Source organism: Eretmochelys imbricata, chromosome 3 (assembly GCF_965152235.1).
Source record: "Eretmochelys imbricata isolate rEreImb1 chromosome 3, rEreImb1.hap1, whole genome shotgun sequence".
Taxonomy (NCBI): Eukaryota; Metazoa; Chordata; order Testudines; family Cheloniidae; genus Eretmochelys; species Eretmochelys imbricata.
In genome coordinates, this window is record NC_135574.1 from 198820333 (window position 1) to 198836530 (window position 16198).

Here is a 16198-nt window from a genome sequence, read left to right on the forward strand (position 1 = left end):
GAGTTAAGTGCTGAGTATATTTTTCACCTCATTGGGTATTTTTAAAAAATTGAAGGTTATCAGATGATTAAAAATGTTTGCTACAAAATTCAATGCAACTCTGCCATAAGTTTCAGGGGTCACAGCCATAGAGTTTAAGTATAATCTGCTCCATAATATATGCAGCTTTGGCCTTCGGAAAAACACTTCTCTTGTTCATTTTGCACTTAAGGGGATCATACAGTTTAGCAAAAGTCCTGGGCATAATTTGAGTCTAGTTCCTTCTATACCATAGTGACAACCTTAGCAGGGTTGTCAGGTAGAGTGAAGTATCTCTATTTCTGCCTGCAGGTCAAACATTTAATAAAGCCGTTTCATTGGTACTGCCTGTCTGAATCTGTTTTGGCTCTAGACAATTATGTCTAACGGCAGAAAATTACATTTAGAACAAAAGATTTGTGAATATTTAATTTATATCTAGACTATGACAACATTACATTAGCATTGTGGTTTCCAAAACAGTGACATTATTTTCCACACTTTATGCGATATTTAAATTACATGATTCAAACTTTATTAGTTATTACTTTGAAGAGTAATATTTTAACTCAAAGCCAGGAAAATAAAAAAAGATCTGCATTTGCCAAAAAGATTTATATTTCCTCATTTAGAGACTAATCCTACTTTTGCTCCCATTGAAGTTTGAGAATTTTGCTATTGATATCAATGAAAATACGATCAAGACTTTAACCTGAAAAACAGGTCCGGGATGGTTTTTGAAATCAAATGAAACAAGTCTTCAGTGCAGCATTCTGCTCAATCTTATTCTTTTGAAAGGGACATTGTCAAGGTTGTTAGGCATGAAACTGACTAACTGTGACAGTTGTCCCAATTTGTAGATCTTACCTTAAGGATACCGGGCAAGTATTTTATTTCAAGCTAACCTTAGCAGCCTGGTAAATATATAAACACAAACTCCAACAGTTGGCTTAGTGCATTTTTCATTATAAACACACAGCACAATGTGCCACTTTCTAACACTCTAATTCACTTTTCATGGTAGGAACCATGTTCTTCAACCAACAGACTAATTTCCCAACATATGTAGTTTAAGACCTTTGCCCTGCCTCTTGTTAAGTGAAAAAATAATTGTTTCCTGCATCCGTCTGCAGACTGGCCTTTATCTTTCTTGTATTGAGGAGAACACATACTACCATAGCTTTAAAAGTGAGGTACTCCTGAGATGGGGCAAAGGAACTCAGAGATAAACAGAATCTGCAAAAATCTCACCACACAGGGATTCCAAAATTGTACCCAATCAAGAGTTTTAGAAAATAAATGTATAGAACAAAACTGGAAGTGCCTACTATATGTTTATAAAGAACAGGAAAACGTAAATATAATGTAGGTCGATATGCTTAGAGAATGTGGTTAATTTTATTTCTTCATTTGCATAATTCAAGTAAAATATATATTACTGTGTATATCATGTAGTATTTTGGGGGTCGGCATTACATCATGATCTTAAGGACTGATTTATAAGTATGCATTGTAAGTTTTGTTCTTGGTGTTTTTATCTCAAACAGATAATGCAAAGAAGAGAAAGTCCTTATGCCTCAGTTTCCTGCTTGGATTTGTCACAATCACCTTTAAATCTTTCTTGTGGTGGTCGTACATCCCAGCATCATCATTAGCTAACGGTCTGCCTCACTTTTGAAGAAATGGCACAGTACTGTATATTTACTCAGCAGGGTAGCTTCCTGAAATGTAAGTAAAATATGTTCCTGCTCTAAAACACATGGAATTTAAGCAGTATCTTTTTAATTTATTTATTTTTGTAGCAGCTTATGTATTCTGTTTCTATTAGTAGGTAGATATAAATTTAATTCCCTCAAATAAAAAAAACTGTATTTGTCCACTTCGTGGTCTACTAGTAGCAAACTCCTGTCAAGCAGGGGAACACTGTTAAAGTCCCATTTTCAGGCATGAATTAAGAAAACTGTGGAGTTAGCATGCTCAGCCCCTTATGGATAAACACTAATTGTTAGTGACTCCCACTGGCTGAATGAAGTAGCAATAGTAACAGGCTTTGTAAGCAGTAGAGTACGTTGGCATAGTGTGGACACCATAAATTTTAGAACCTATTTGTGACCAAAAAAATATTTTCAGACTCATTATACATTGGCTAAACTATGAATACTGCCTTAAAGGACCATGATCTGATCACACCTTTTAAATATGTCCCGTCTAGAAAAAAATAATCAGCGTACAATGGCAAGTACACACACACACACACACCCCCTACCTGAACACTGCACTTCAGATGTCATTCATTAATATCAATTCTTGCAAGAAACAAAATTATTTGTGTGGAGTCATTTTGGCAATTGCTGGATTATTATTTTCTGAAGGACCTTTGTAACAGTATCCAATCAGACAAAGAAATGAGGAATGACTAATTCAAAAGGTATAGTTAAATCAATCCAGAAACCTCTATTACTGGGCTATATATGGCTGAATAAGGGAAGCAGCAAAGGGATAAGTCAACAACCTATGAAAGAGTAATATGCACATCTAATTTAAGCAAAAATTGGACTCTGAAGGGGCACAGTCTTGTTTTAGGCAACCCTGACAACTCCAGGACAAAAACAGATCTAGTAGCATACTTGGATTAAACTGAACAAGCAGTTAAATTAAATTAAATTAAAATAATAGAACGTATTGAAGGGAATTACCTACCAGATCAGATCTACTGGGCAAGTACAGTTCCAGGTACACAGAGCAATCGATGTTTTCCTTTGTACATCTAAAATAAACTATACTTATTTATACACCTCCTCTCACTACATATCCAGATATAGTACGCACAGGAAAAAACACACAATGACATTTAAATTAAAGTTGAGCCTGGTGGCCCAGGTAATTGGAAACAGCCTCTCTGGCAAGACATGACAAAGAAAAAAAACAACGAAGGAAGAACAAGCGGAATAAAACCCCAAACTGACCTACAACAGCTGACCTATATATAAAAGGCTAGTCTACAATGGAACTCTGGGAGAACTACTCTGGAAATGAGTTATATAAAAGGAGTTGAAGTACAGAGAAGTTCATACACCTCTGGCCTGATCCAAACCTTGGAATGGAGAACAAGGACCATCAAGCCAAACTCAGCAGTCTTAGAGGATCATATTCTGCTCTAGACCATTAGATTATCAATAAAACAATGATTACTTACCTGAGTAGTAACAAGTATTCTTCAACAAGTGTTGCACACATATATACTTCACTTCAGTTGTTTGTGCAGCGAGTGCACTTGAGTCAGAGATTTTTAGCTAGCAGTATCCATTCAGTGGGCATAAGAGGCAGGGCTGACCTGATTCCATCAGTTCCTTCACACTGGAAACCTGATATCAATAGCCTCTAAACTAGTTGGGAAGGAGGGTGGATCATGGAACACATATGTGCACAGCAGGCTAGAACAATAGTTACTGTACAGGTATATTTTTCTCCTTTCAATGATTGTGCACATATATATTCCATGTCAGATGATTCCCAAGTGGTACTTGTTTAGGTGGTAGGAATTCAGGGTCTACTTGACAAAGACTGATTTCCTAAAGTCAGCATCAGCTTTAGCAATTGCTGTGATGGCATAAAGTCTTGTCGAAGTATGAATCAAAGAAGACCATGTAAGCTGCTTTGAAGATGTGCATGATGGAGATGTTACTTAAAAATGCTGCAGAGGAAGCCTGAGCTCTGACGCAATGAGCTAGAATACTTTCTGGAGCTATTACATTTGTAAGATCATAGCACACCCTGATGCAGAAAGATATCCAGTTCCAAATTCTCTGCACACAAACTGCCTGTTTTCTCATCATTGATGCATATGATATCAAGAGTCTCAGGGAAGATCTCATTTGTTCTGTCCTATCAATTCAAATGATAAATCATGTGAATGGAATCTCTTTGGCTTTATGGTTTGAGAATTTGGAAAAAATATTGGTAAATGAATTATTATATTCGGGTGGAAATCCAATACCACCTTCATCAAGAATATCAAGTGAGGTGGCCTGACTCCTTTAATTACAGTAGGCATACCAAGATACGGTGAATGGGCATTTCAAGTAGAAAGAGATGATGTCTTGTGACACAGATGGAAAAGCTCTTCCTCTTTCCAAGGTAAGTTTTTCTGGTGGAAACCTTTCTGTTGCTCATGAGGAAGTTTTCAACCTCTTTCCACTGGGTTCAGCCATTCAGCAGTCACACTGTAAGATGGAGCCTGGAAGTGTTCAGGTGCAGCTCTTGGCTGCTATTCCATGAAAAAAGGTCCTGAACCAGGGGCAATGTCAATTGAGGCCAGAACAAGAGCCCCTGTAGGTCCAAGAACCAGTACTGTCTTGGCCATGCCAGGGCTATAATCCTCGTGTATTCCTGCTTCAGCTTCTTGATGCCTATGGGTAGCAATGGGATCAGAGGGAATGCATAGAGGAGCTCTCTTTCCCAAAGAAGCAGGAACACATCTGTGACTGAGCCTGTGCTCATCCCTGCCCTGGAACAGAAATGATGTTTTCTGTTTTCCCTTGTTGAAGAACAGGTCACCACTGGGGTCTCTCTATTTGTAAGAGATTGTCTTCACCTTGTCATATTTTAAAGGAGCATTTGTAATCTTGTGTGAAGTCCCTGCTGAGGTGGCTGCAAGTGCATCCTACCCTGATAGGCGATTGGCTCTGTGGGTTACATTGTTTTGAACCAAAAGTTCCACAATTGCACCAACTCCTGATATGAAAGGCTGAATCTCACCCTGCCTCTCGAGGCAAAACACGGTGGTTGTACTGTCTGTCATTACGTCTATTGGTCACTCCCCTGATGGAGGTCAGAAAAGTTCTGTTGGTGTTTGGATCCCATTCAGGCGAGCACCTCATCCTCCAGTGCACACATCAGTTACTCATGTCCTCTGCTGGCAGAGGGGGTGAGTAAGGAACTTCTTGTAAATACTGTCTGGATTCATTTCACCAGTCTAAAAACAATAGAACCCAAGCACGTATGTGAATCAGCATATCCAGAGGGTGTCTTTTTGGCTGATAGACAGACATCATCAACCAGCTCTGTATGCATCTCAGGTGAAGTCTGGCATGCTGAGTCGCATACATGCAGGATGCTGCATACCCCAGCTGCCATAGACAAGAGCTCACTGTAGTCCTGGGGTTGGTTTTAGACATGTTCACAAGTTCAGAATGGACTGGAACCTTCCTTGGTGTGATATGCTGTCGCAGTCATAGAACAAAGTGGCTCCACAGTGTCCAGAACCCATCAATATGTACTTATGTAGTTCCAGACATGGCGTTTCTAAAGAGGTGGGTACAGGAGGAGGTAAATTGGGAAGATCCTGATAAACTGTTACTCTGCTCTCAACAATGCAGTGAAAATAGCTGTACTAAACTCATCCCTCGAGTCCTATAGAAGCGCCTCCAAAAATTTTGCCATGGAATCCCAATTAATCACGCCACATTTGGAGAAAAGCGCCTGATAGTTCACAATTTACATCTCAAACCTGGAGGTGAAATAAGCCTTCCTGCCAAATATGTCACGTCTTTTGGGCTCTTTATCCTTCAGGGTGACCTTGACTTGCCCCTGCCAAGATGTTTCATTTTCCACAGCCACAGTTTTGTCAGCCACCCAGAACCAGGTTTCCTGTTAGAAACCTTGTGAGGGCACCTGGTACCAATGGTCAGCCCTTTTCAAGGTCAGTGCCAGGGAAGTGGTTTTCTGCCACAGCAGTTTAGCAGGATCAAGCAAAGTTTTGTGTATAGGCAACGGCATCCTTCCTGGCACCGTCTAGAACGTCTAGATCATTGACGTGTAGTTCTCCTGAACACCTCTCTGCTTCAAAGTCCAGTGCCAGGATGACCAAAAAGTTCTAAAAAGGCCTTATCTGGGATGGGGGAGTAAGACTGGGGCACAATTGCCTCATCAGGTGAAGACTATGAGATATGAGTATGCATCTGCTGCCCTTGGTCTCGAATGTTCTGATCTGATGGGTCCAGGTAGAAAAGATGTTCAGGTCGTGGAGTCAGCAAACTCGGAATGAGAGGCTTTCACCAACCTTGTCACTTGCAATATGGCCAAGGCAGGAAGTTGGGGAATGGGGCCCTAGCTGGGGAGCCCCAGGCAGAAAACACCCTTATCCTACACCTATAAGACTGATGATCCAAACCCATGGAGAAGTGCCTTCCTGCAGTCAGAGGATGTAAATATCTCAGTCTCTGCAATCTAACCAAGATGGTTCTTTGAAGCTCTGAGTCTCAGAAGAACAAGCATATTCTTCAGACAGAGATGGTGTGGTATTGGGCAGTCTAGAAAGTTCCTATACAGTATTCTGAGAGTTGAAGACACTGGGTCCAATACCAATGCGAACATTGAGGAAGTCCTGAAGTTCGCACTGTGGAACATCTGGAAACCACAGGCTGTTTCAGGAGAGGCAAGTCCAGCACTTGGAGACAAAGCAGATCCTTAGCTACCAAAGAAGCCTGAAGGCACCAAGCTAAGGTATGTCTGGCATAGATAATACACATTGACATTGAGAGCACTGGCAAAGAGATCTTCAGTGCTGGGGTCACTGGCACCACCAAAGACATATACTGCTCTTGACTACCAACATCAAGAGTTGTTTAGGTGGTACCACAGAATGGTGTTCTTGAGGTCTCTCTCTAACCTCAGTACCAGAGGTCTTATGAGAGTCCTTTATCAGCTGAAACGCTACAGTAAAAGTTATTATGAGAGGTGAAGGAGGCATTTTCAGCTCAGTCTTTCCCTCCTGAAACCTAGAAGACAATCAAGTTGGACGAAGATCCAGGGGAATGAGAGCAATGCCTCTTCTCCCTGTTTATTTTCACAGGTTTTTGACCCTTGAGAGACCAAAGAGGCAGAAGAAACAGACAGAGCATTTCTGGATAATGAATATTCAGCCCACTCAGCTATGGATTAGCCTAGGTCTGAGCCACCTGTATGACTTTCGCCATGAGACACTCCCTGAGGCCTATCTCAGAAGATTTCTGCATCCTGGTAGTAAAAGACTGACAGACAGAACATCTGTCTGCTAGGTCCCCTTCATTTCAACGAATCAAGCAACACACACCCCCCCCACTGAAGGCATAGCAGCCTGACAGGAAGGACAATGCTGGGGATTCCTACATTTTAAAGTGCCCTCAAGAAAGAAAAGAAACTCCCTACTCATGAAACAAAGAAAACACTAAAAATATCGCTGTCTATTTACACTACGCTAACTAACTAATACTATAAATTATTTACATACACTGTTTAGCAGGCAAGTCTCTGAGTTCAAGGTGACTCGGGGACTTCCAACTCCTAGCCATAGGCAATGAGAAGGAATTAAGAGTGGATCAGAGCAGCTCCATCTGTTACACTCTAGGTCTGAGACATGAGGACCTGCAAGACACATGTACAATGGGTACTGCTAGCTAAAAGTCTCTGACTTAGTGCACCGGGCTCAGGTACACCTGAAGAGGGGTGTTTGTGTGTGGGTATGTACACACACACACACACACACACACACACACTCACTCAAAGGAGAACTAGTATTACTTCTGTATAGAAAGTAAAAATATAGAAAACTTGATTGGCTGATGTATTTCCATAGTATTGAAACCTCTAGATGCAGTACTAATCAAATCCATCCTACTCAAAGAGAGGCAGGGGACTAAAATGACAATGGGAGAATGAGATTCAACACTTAATTTTCTTTACTTAGAAAATGATTGCAACAACTATCTTCTCACAAACCATATTAAGGGGTTAATGGGCAACTAAGGCTAATAGTCCTTTTGCCTCAGGTTATCAGTTCTTCTCAATGACCACTGTTCTCCAAGAAAGTTGTGTGTCTTCATAGTTATCTAAATACCTAAGGGAAGACATTAGTCAAAGCAGGTCAGGTATATCTTTTATTAGACCAACTTCTGTTACGAGAGAGAAGCTTTTGAGCTTACACAGAGCTCTTCTTCAGTTATTAGCTCTCTCTCTAATATCCTGGGACCAATATGGCTACACCACCACCACATACGAGAAGAAATGATGTGACAGCGTACAAAGCAACGAACAGCTTTTGAGGCTAGCTGAATGCCAAAATGAGGCAGATTCATTTGTTTAAAGACCTCACTGTTTGTAAGTACAGTAGAATCTCAGAGTTACAAACACCTTGGGAATGGAAGTTGTTCGTAACGCTAAACAAAATGTTATGGTTGTTCTTTCAAAAGTTCACAACAGAACATTGTTTCAAAGCTGTGTTTAGTCTTCACTATGCAGAAGAAAAATGCTGCTTTTCCTTTATTTTTTTAGTAGTTTATATTTAACACAGTACGGTACTGTATTTGTGCTTTTTTGGGGGGGGAGAAGGTCTCTGCTGCTGCTGGATTGCATACCTCTGGTTCTACATGAGGTGTGTGATTGACTGCTCAGTTCATAACTCTGGCGTTTGTAACTCTGAGATTCTACTAAGAAAAGGAGTACTTGTGGCACCTTAGAGACTAACCAATTTATCTGAGCATGAGCTTTCGTGAGCTACAGCTCACTTCATCGGATGCATACCATGGAAACTGCAGCAGACATTATATACACACAGAGATCATGAAACAATACCTCCTCCCACCCCCACGAAAGCTCATGCTCAAATAAATTGGTTAGTCTCTAAGGTGCCACAAGTACTCCTTTTCTTTTTGCGAATACAGACTAACACGGCTGTTACTCTGAAACCAGAGATTCTACTGTATACCCCAATGTCATTAACATTTATTTGACATGATGAAGGAAGAGGTAAATGAACTCTACCAAAAAAACCCAACCCATTGTTTATTTCCTTGAATCAGAAAGGCTTGACTGTGCTACACTGGTACTCTCAAACTTTCCACTGACAACCCATTGGGATCCATTGGCTAAACCAAATAATTTAGAAGGGCTGGGTCTTTAATGTGAATACTTGTTCAAAGGTGCAGCCTGTGTGGAAAATGAATGATGTTATGGACTGAAAGTATGAAAAGGTCCTTCAGGGCCTGTCTACACTTAAAACACTACAGCTGCACCACTGGAATACTTAAGTGTAGACACTACCTGTAGATTTTTCACATCCCTGAGTGATGTAGTTATGCTTTCCTAATTTTCTAGTGTAGACCAGGCCTCAGTGTCCTATATGAAGTAGTAATGTTCAATGTTTGTGGGCAGTGATTGGCATAAATCCCCCGTTTGTCTCTTAAAAGAGAGTATTTGAAGTTTACAATACATGAGTACATCAGATCTAGCTCTTGGCAAAACACAGCACTTCATTTCACTCTACTAGTAAAAACAATAGCTAATGTGAGATTTCTTTTTCACTCCCTGTTTATATAGTTAAGAAATGCACTTAGAAGTTAAATATATGGTTTATGATTACAGACTATATTCCTTTAAATTGTAGGCTAAAGACTGGAGAGGCAGGCCTAGACTACACTTAAAAATTTTGTTGGCATAGATGTCATTCAAGGGTTTGATCCCCCCACCCCGACTGACATAACTATGTTGGCAAAAGCTCTAGTATTGACACAGTTATACCAGTAAAAAAGTGTTTTGCCGATATAGCTTCGTTTGGGGAACTGATTTAAGATAAACTTGTAAAATAACTATTTTGCTGAAATAAGCTGTGTCTTTACATGGGGGTGAGGTGATGCTTAAATTCCTAAGAGGTCATATTAAACTGGACTCCCCTTCCCCCCTCACTACATATACATAGAAAATACTTTATAAATAATATTAGTGACATTGGGGTATACTTACAACCAATGTCACCTTTGCTAAACAAATTTAACACCTACAGAAAAAAGCTAGTTTGTTACTAATTAGTTTATAAGCTTGAATTGAAAATATCATGTATAAACAGAAAGAAGGACAACCCAAAGATTAGCATGCAATGTGTGGTTCATTAAGTCCAGCAAATCAAGAAAGAATATACCTTCAGAGAAACAACTGAGAAGTGGTAAGGCAAAGGAGAAAAGATGGACTGTTAAGCAGAGAAAAAAAAATCGTTCCAGGATCCTGCAGGCTTTACTCTTGTGAACAAGGTGTGTAGTAATGGGCCCATGCTTATCACACAACTTTAGGCCTAATTTTTCCGAAGTAGTAATTTTGGGCATCTCCATTTTTGAGTGTCCAACCTAAGGAGACATCTTAAGATGCCTGATTTTCAGTGAATATTGAGTCCCCTCACCACCTCTGAAATTCAGGCAATTTTAAAGGAGTTACAATTTCGGCATAAAAAAAATGGAGGCATCAGAAATCACTAGCCCCTTTTGAAAATATTGACCTTGGAGCATAAGTTGTTCAGGGTAGGGCTTGTGCCTTCTTTTGCATTTATCCACTGTGATACTGTGGGTGACACTAGAAACAAATAATACATAAATAATTGTTCTGCACAAGTTAATGGAAGCAGTTGGGTGGTAAACCTGGCGAAAAAGTTGGATCTGAAATAAAGTGAAAAGTGAAATAAAATGCGTCCATCAGGCTGTCTCTTAGTAAAAACTGAATTTAAATTTTAAAAGAAAGACAAAATTACTCATAAGATTCTTAATGAACTCCAGGGAACTTCATAAGAGTTATCTGACAAGCAGAAAGAAGTCTTAAAAAGAATCTTTAGTTAAATATAGAAGTCTACCATTGAAATAATATTGTACATTTCGTGATGTTTTGTTTTAAAAAAATAGTTATCTGAATAATTGTTGTCTGGCATCTTTCATATCTCTTCATTCTGTCATAAAAACATACACAGGAGATTTAAAATTGGAATCTAAGGACAATCATCAGTTTGGCTCTAAAAAGCCCAATTATACTTAGATAATCTGGTCAGATGACTGATTTAAAATTTGGTTGTCTCTTACGGCACAAAAGTAGCTGGCAGTGATGCAAAGCCACCGGCACTTGAACCAAAGGACAAGCTTGCAAACATGTTTATCAAAAACTTGGTCCATTAACTCTTCAAAAGAATTATTTAAAAAGTTTTTTCTAATAGATCATTAGAAAACTTAGGAAGATGAGACCAGGGTTCTTCACACAATCTAATTACAATTAGTTCAATGCTGGAAAGATTTTAGAAAAGAAATCTAGATTTTAGAACAGGTAACATTTTCAGAGACCCAAGGCATTTCATGGTGGTGTAAAAATGTCACATGAAAGATGAAGCACTTGGAACTGAATTTCACTGCAAGCAGATCTACAAAAAGGACTTTTCCATTATTGCAGCTTTGCTCGGAGAAACTTGGAGAGCCTAAGCCCACAGTGTACAGTGAAGCTGAGCTGGAATAAACAGAACCTTACTGAGAGGAGAAGCACCTGTACCCAGGAAAACAGGAGCAAGCTGAGAGTTCTTTACTTTTTTTACTACCCCGATAGTTCAGGTACATGACCACTGTCATGCATTGGAATTCTGAGGATAAATTTTTCCCATTTTAGCCTTCTGAGCAGTAATGCAGCTAACCTTGTTGCCTGCAGCACAAGGGTGTTTATAGGAAACCGTCTTTCCATTGGAGACCATATTCCCTGTGTTCAGCAGGGATCCACATTTACTTCCCACCCTGATAGACTCTTGTCCAAGGCAGTATGTATTCTGGTTGGATAAAGAGAAGTCTGGAGCCAGGATGCTGCTTGTTTGTTTGCTGTGAGACCTAGTAAACTGAACAATGCTAGTGACTCCTTGTACCATTTGGGTGGCCCAGTCCTGAGATTGGCCAAATAAACTAGTCAGCTAGAGAAGGAATCTCACAAACCCATTTGAGAGAGTGTCACTGCATGACCAACATGACCTTTACCAACATTCTCAGGTCAGATTCCAGGCTGAATGGAAAAGAGCTTATAAGAAAGACCATATGTTCAGCACAAGCCCTAGGTACTTTTAGAGAGAGTAAGTGATGAGGATTTGTAACTGGGTGTCCTTAGGTCCACCAATACCAGGACCTTGATTTATGATGGCTCTGAAGGGTTCCATTTTGAAGTTTTACTAACCAATTTCCTCACTTCCTTTCAAGTTTATTTTAGATTCCAGAGCAGTGCCTGCCTTTTAGGAGCAAGTGTCTTTCACCTTCTGGGTTAAGAAACAAAAATGGCATCAAGATGTGGTAGCAAAGGTCACATTTCTGAGTGTGGCTTTGAGTCAAGCAGGAACTGAATTGGAAAAGCAGCGATGGTTGCTCTGAAAAGCGAGAAGAATCCCAGCTGGGGACTGGTCATCATCCTGTCTGCCAGACTGAGCCAAGAGGACAAGCTACATTCTGTGGTTCCACAGTAATAGGATACCAACTTCTGAAGTGCAGTCCAGCTGAATAAATACTGATGAAAGTCAATAACTAAAACTTTTCTACAATAACCATTTCTCTAGAAACCTGACTGAAATTTGAGTATTTGTACTGACTTTTATCAAATGGGAATAAATACTTAGGCGATAATATAGTAATCTCACCTTTTGTCCATCAATCACTATTGAGGGATTACCTTGGGCAGGGCACGAGGTGCTATAGTAATACAAATAATAAAATCAAATTTGGTGCATCACAAACTGCCTCAAAGAAATAGAAACAGATTAACTTGACTGGAAAATTATTAGACAGCACTTCATTGTAGGTTTACATTCTGATCTGTATTTGAACTAAAAATCTGTTCATGTTTCTAACTCCCTCTCAATGTAGTTTTGAAGCACTTTCTCACGTGAGAATCCACTCTTCATGGATCAGGAATGACAGTTGCTTACACTGTTCAGGTTGCGAAAACAAATCACTCTGAGTCTGAAAAGCAACAGCAATCTTTTTTACTGAATCCTTCCCTTTCCAATTGCATATGTAGGCTGTGATCATCAGGTCCTTTAAACTCTAGCCAGGAAAGATTAATAGCTATCCATACAGCTACTGTATTGTGAAATTTCTAGCTTGGAGCCTCTCCCCCTACCCCTCCTGCAGAAAACAGAGTGAGCAAGAGAAATGCTGAAATTTAACCCTGCGTAATTTTTTCAACTGTTAACTCTTGTAAGCTCTTAGGGCTACAGTAATACATGAAAAGCAAAATGATGTCATGTATTAAAAGGGAAAAAATATTGTGTTTCTGAACGACATTAGAAGCCACTCTGTCATTCACTACACAAGCTTTTGCCTCACTAACTCTCAATTTTAAAAGTTCACACCAAAGTACAACAAAAAGAAAAGATTAGAAATAAAGTATTATTCTCCTGCACTATTCTCACAGATATGGGGTGAACAGCTGAGATAAAAATGTCTGAACATAAATTTTATTTACTAAGTAATTACAATTGCTACAGTTTCTTGAATATTTTATCTGATATTTATCCATGGGCCACAGATGTTCCTTGAAATAACTTAAAGATACATCAAGTGTAGCAGTTCAACTTCAGATACCCCAACTCTAGTTTTTGAATGGCTCTAAGGTGTAGCCCAAACAGAGCACAGCACAGCACAGCAGCCTATGCTTCAGGTAACAATGGTGACAGTTACGAGGTCCATATATGAAAGGAATGGTCACAACCTCCTGGCTGTATGTAAAGGATAAAAAGCTCATCTGGTTCTCTTTCCATTCAGGTAGTTTTACATTTGGAACTTATTGTACATAAATAAGATGATCTGTGTTGATTGTGGTTATTGGCATTACTGAATATTATTTTTGTTCAGAGCATACATAGTGTTTTTGAGAAAAAGGAGCATGTTAAACAAAGACTTACCCCCTCCACCTCCAAGAAGACTGGAATTAGCTAGGAAAATCAAAAGGAGAATAATTAGAATTAAATTTAAATATGAAATGGTACAGAAGGTGAAAGTATTTATTTATAAGGTACAAATTTATATTTATAGTGTAAAATTGTTGAAACTGATTATTCATATTATAGAATGTACATTCTATTAAAACAAAAACAATTCGAGTTACTGTTTTTCATTCAAACCATTCCATTTTTATCTGTTTGTCCAAGGACATTATTGGTTCACATTTTAAAAAAAATATTTACCTAAATTATTCTCAAAACCTTTATTTGTAAAATACCATGCAACACTTCTGGGCCTGTAGATTAAATTAATTAAAAACAATGTATGAAAATTGTAATACTTTTAAACTGCATAAACTTCTGAAACTGTATAGCTGTCCATGCAATATTCCTTTGTGACAACCAAATAAAGGCGCAAAACCCCTTGTCAGTTTAGAGATCAGCAAATGGGCTTTGGTGCCCTCTGTGATTAGTTCTCCTGGGTCTCTATGACATGGGGCCTTTGTGGATGAAAATCAGTAAAGAGCAAATTATCCTCTAATCAGACATCTGTAAAAACCACAGTGAATGAAATGCTAGTCCCATTACAATCCATGGGAGTTTTCACATCGATTTCAATGGGGTAAGGATTTCACTCAGTATATTTACATGCTGCTCTACTGTATCTATTCATCTGTCTGTCCAAGTCATAAAGGGTAAATTCTGCACAGCAGTAATTTGCAGAATAAGGCTATTCAAGACAGCTGTTCAAATTAAGCTGCTGTGGCTGCAGCCACTCATTGTCCCTCCACAACTTGGGCATAAGAATGGGGAAATGGTAAGCCTATAAGCTTGCCCCCTTCAGTGAAGTACTCATCCTACAATTGTATGGGAAATGCAAGTTCCCTCAGCACAAACATTTGGATGAAAAGCTGGAAATAAAGGTTCAAACTCTACTTAATTAGTTAAGCAACAGGAAGAGGTACAAGCACTTCTCTCCAACCTTCATACCTTATTGATGAGCAAAGGAGGAGCGAGACTGTAAAACATTCCTTCCTCCAGAACCTAAGGGCTTATCTACACAGGGATATTCAGGAAAGTTAATCTGAATTAATTTTTATGTGAATTTAAAGTGGATTAGTTAAACTGCATTAAAACCATACAGAGAAACTCTGATTCAGAATTAAAGTGGCCTTAATTTGGCTTAGTTTAATTCACTTCCAAAGTGAAGCTGCTTTTCACACAGTTTCTTTGGGAGTGAATTAAGATAAACTGAATTAAGGCCACTTTGGGGATTTATCTACATGGCCCTGCAGTGCAGATTACAGGGGTGTGAGCTGCTGCAGCACACACTGATGTGGTGCGCTGTAACTGCCCCATATAGACCCTGCTAGTGCAAACGAAAAGATACCTTGTTTGTGTTAATATAGTCCCATTTTAACATGAACTAGGTATCTTTTAATTTACACTAGCGGGGTCTACATGGGACAGTTACAGCGCAACACATTAGTGTGTGCTACAATTCATATCCCTCTAATCCACATTGTGGGACCATGTAGACAAGCCCTAATTCTGAATTAGTGTCTCCACCCAGGGATTTATTGCAGTTTAGCTAATCTATTTTATATTCACACCTTTAGTTAATTTGGATTAATTTTCCTGAATGCCCCTATATAGATAAACCCTAAGGCTATGGGGAAGTATATAATATATGTTGTATTGCATGCATCTCTTTCTAGTATCTGAGCTTTCCTATTTGAAAGGAACAATTCCTATAGGAATAGTCCCCATGACTACGGGACTAGTAGGAATAATCTATGATCACCAAAATGATTAATTGTGACACAGCACAAATCCATATGGTAGGTTTTGTTGATGGTTTATTTTAACCATCTAAAGAAATCATATTGTACACTGTCTATTTAGTTTGCTTTTTCATTACCTCTTTTCTTTTTGGGGGTACATCTCTTACGTTCTCTTTCAGTCATACCATCAGCTCTTCCTGACACTACAGAAGCTGTGCCACAATTGCCAAGCTACGTTTTCCATAAAATAGTGTATTTAGTAACTAACACAAATTCCTTTTTTTTAAAAAAAAGGAAAAATGTCCTGTTATTGTTATTTACTGTTATTGTACCACAGCAAGCATCCTTTAGACTCGTGGGTATCATTTGAAAAATACTAGCAGGTAACAGAACTGTAGCCCTATACAAGTTTCTTTGCAAAGATAAAATGATATATATTGCAAAGATTAGCAGGAGGCTTTGATCCATATATTTTTACCACCTCCTATGTTCACTGAATTTCAATACAATACCGAAGAAAAGCACACGACTTAAAGAATTCCATGAAATGCAAACAGCTGATGTATCCTTTACTTTAGCAGTTTCCAAACTACTTGAATAGTCAATATCAACTCTCACTGCAATAACATTAATCAACACATGT

The 16198-nt window shown here is 39.0% G+C and overlaps 1 protein-coding gene across 1 annotated transcript in view; it reads right to left on the bottom strand.

Annotated features, from left to right (window-relative positions):
- MACROD2 (mono-ADP ribosylhydrolase 2) overlaps nucleotides 1-16198 on the bottom strand; it is a 1333771-nt gene that overhangs the window by 990377 nt on the left and 327196 nt on the right. The window contains exon 4 of the mRNA XM_077812043.1: nucleotides 13733-13762. Within this exon, the coding sequence (XP_077668169.1) occupies nucleotides 13733-13762 (30 nt within the window). The remainder of the gene's footprint in view (nucleotides 1-13732; nucleotides 13763-16198) is intronic.